At 62.1% G+C, this 1,430-nt stretch overlaps 1 protein-coding gene across 1 annotated transcript in view; it reads left to right on the top strand.

Moving 5' to 3' along the window:
- Nucleotides 1-1,430, top strand: part of ROBO4 (roundabout guidance receptor 4) — a 6,956-nt gene that overhangs the window by 4,769 nt on the left and 757 nt on the right. Inside the window, 6 exon segments of the mRNA XM_029962053.1 lie at nt 6-373; nt 434-746; nt 815-924; nt 994-1,029; nt 1,060-1,164; nt 1,245-1,427. Coding sequence (XP_029817913.1) covers nt 6-373; nt 434-746; nt 815-924; nt 994-1,029; nt 1,060-1,164; nt 1,245-1,427 — 1,115 coding nt within the window.

Here is a 1,430-nt window from a genome sequence, read left to right as displayed (position 1 = left end):
CTCCACTCACCCAACGCCCCAGGGACACATCCCCGACCACTGAGAGCCCCAGGGATGTGTCACTGGCCATGAGGCACCCCCAGAACCTGTCCCTGGTCACTGAGCACCCCAAGGACATGCTCTGGGCTAGCAGGCACCCCAAGGATGTGTCCCCAGTCCCCAGAAATCCCAGGGACATGTCACCAGCCACCAAGCACCAGAGGGACACAGTCTTGGCCATCAGGCACCCTGAGGACACATCCCTGGTCACCAGGTGCCCCAGGGACCCATTACCAGGGACCAAGTGCCAGCGGGACATGTCACCATCCACTAGGCACCCCAAGGACATGTCCCCAGCCAGCAGGCACCCAAGGGACACATCCCCAGGCACGAGGCTGCCCCAGGAGATGTCCCCAGGCACTAGGCTCCCCAAGGAGATGTCTCCAGCTACCAGGCACTGCAGGGACAAGTTCCTGGCCACTAGGTATGCCAAGGACATGTCCCCAGCCAACAGGCACCCCAAGGACCTGTCACTGGTGACCAAGCACCCAAGTGACATGTTCCTGTCCAGCAGGTACCCTGAGAACATGTCACCATCCATGAGGCACCCCAGGGACACATCCCCAGTCACCAGACACCCTGAGGAGATGTCACCAGTCCCTGAGCACCACAGGGACAAGTTCTTGGGCACCAGGTACCCCAAGGGCACATCTTCAGCTACCAGGCACCCGAGGGACCCATCACTGGTGACCAGGCACCCAAGGGATGTCCCTTCATGATATTTCTGGTCACCAGGTACCCTGAGGACATGTCACCAGACACTGGGCACATAAAGGACACATCCCCATCCACTGGGCACATAAGGGACACATCCCCAGTCACCAGGCATCCTGAAGAGGTGTCCCCAGTAACTGGTCACCGGAGGGACATGTTCTTGGGCACCAGGTACCCCAAGGACATGTCCCCAGCCACTAGCCACACCAGGGACACATCACTGGAGACCAGGCACCCAAGGGACATGTTCCTGGCTACCAGGTACCCCAAGGACATGTCCCCAGACACCAGGCACCCAAGGGACAGGTCCCCAGTCACCGGGCGCCTCTCACCAGCGTTCAGCGACGGGGTCCTCACGCAACAGCAGGTGGCTGAGGACCTGGAGATGGACCAGGACACCACCTGCCTCAGGTATTCCCCACCCCCGTGGGACACTCCCACCATGGCAGCGCCCCCCGGTGCCATCAGTGTCCGCCCCATGTCTCCCCCAGACCCCCGGCACCAAGCACGCCACAGTCCTTCTCACCACTGCACACCTACGGCTACATCTACGGGCCACCAGCCTCCGAGCTGGGCGAGGAGGAGGAGGAGGGGGAGGAGGAGGAGGAGGAAGAAGAGGAGGAGGAAGAGCGGACAGCTACGAGGGGCTCGCCGGGGGGGTCTCTGCTGAACGGCTG

This window comes from Manacus vitellinus, unplaced genomic scaffold (assembly GCF_001715985.3).
Source record: "Manacus vitellinus isolate BGI_N305 unplaced genomic scaffold, ASM171598v3 scaffold_41_pilon, whole genome shotgun sequence".
Taxonomy (NCBI): domain Eukaryota; kingdom Metazoa; phylum Chordata; class Aves; order Passeriformes; family Pipridae; genus Manacus; species Manacus vitellinus.
The sequence above is the reverse complement of the archived record's forward strand: the minus strand, read 5'-3'. Positions and strand labels throughout refer to the sequence as shown.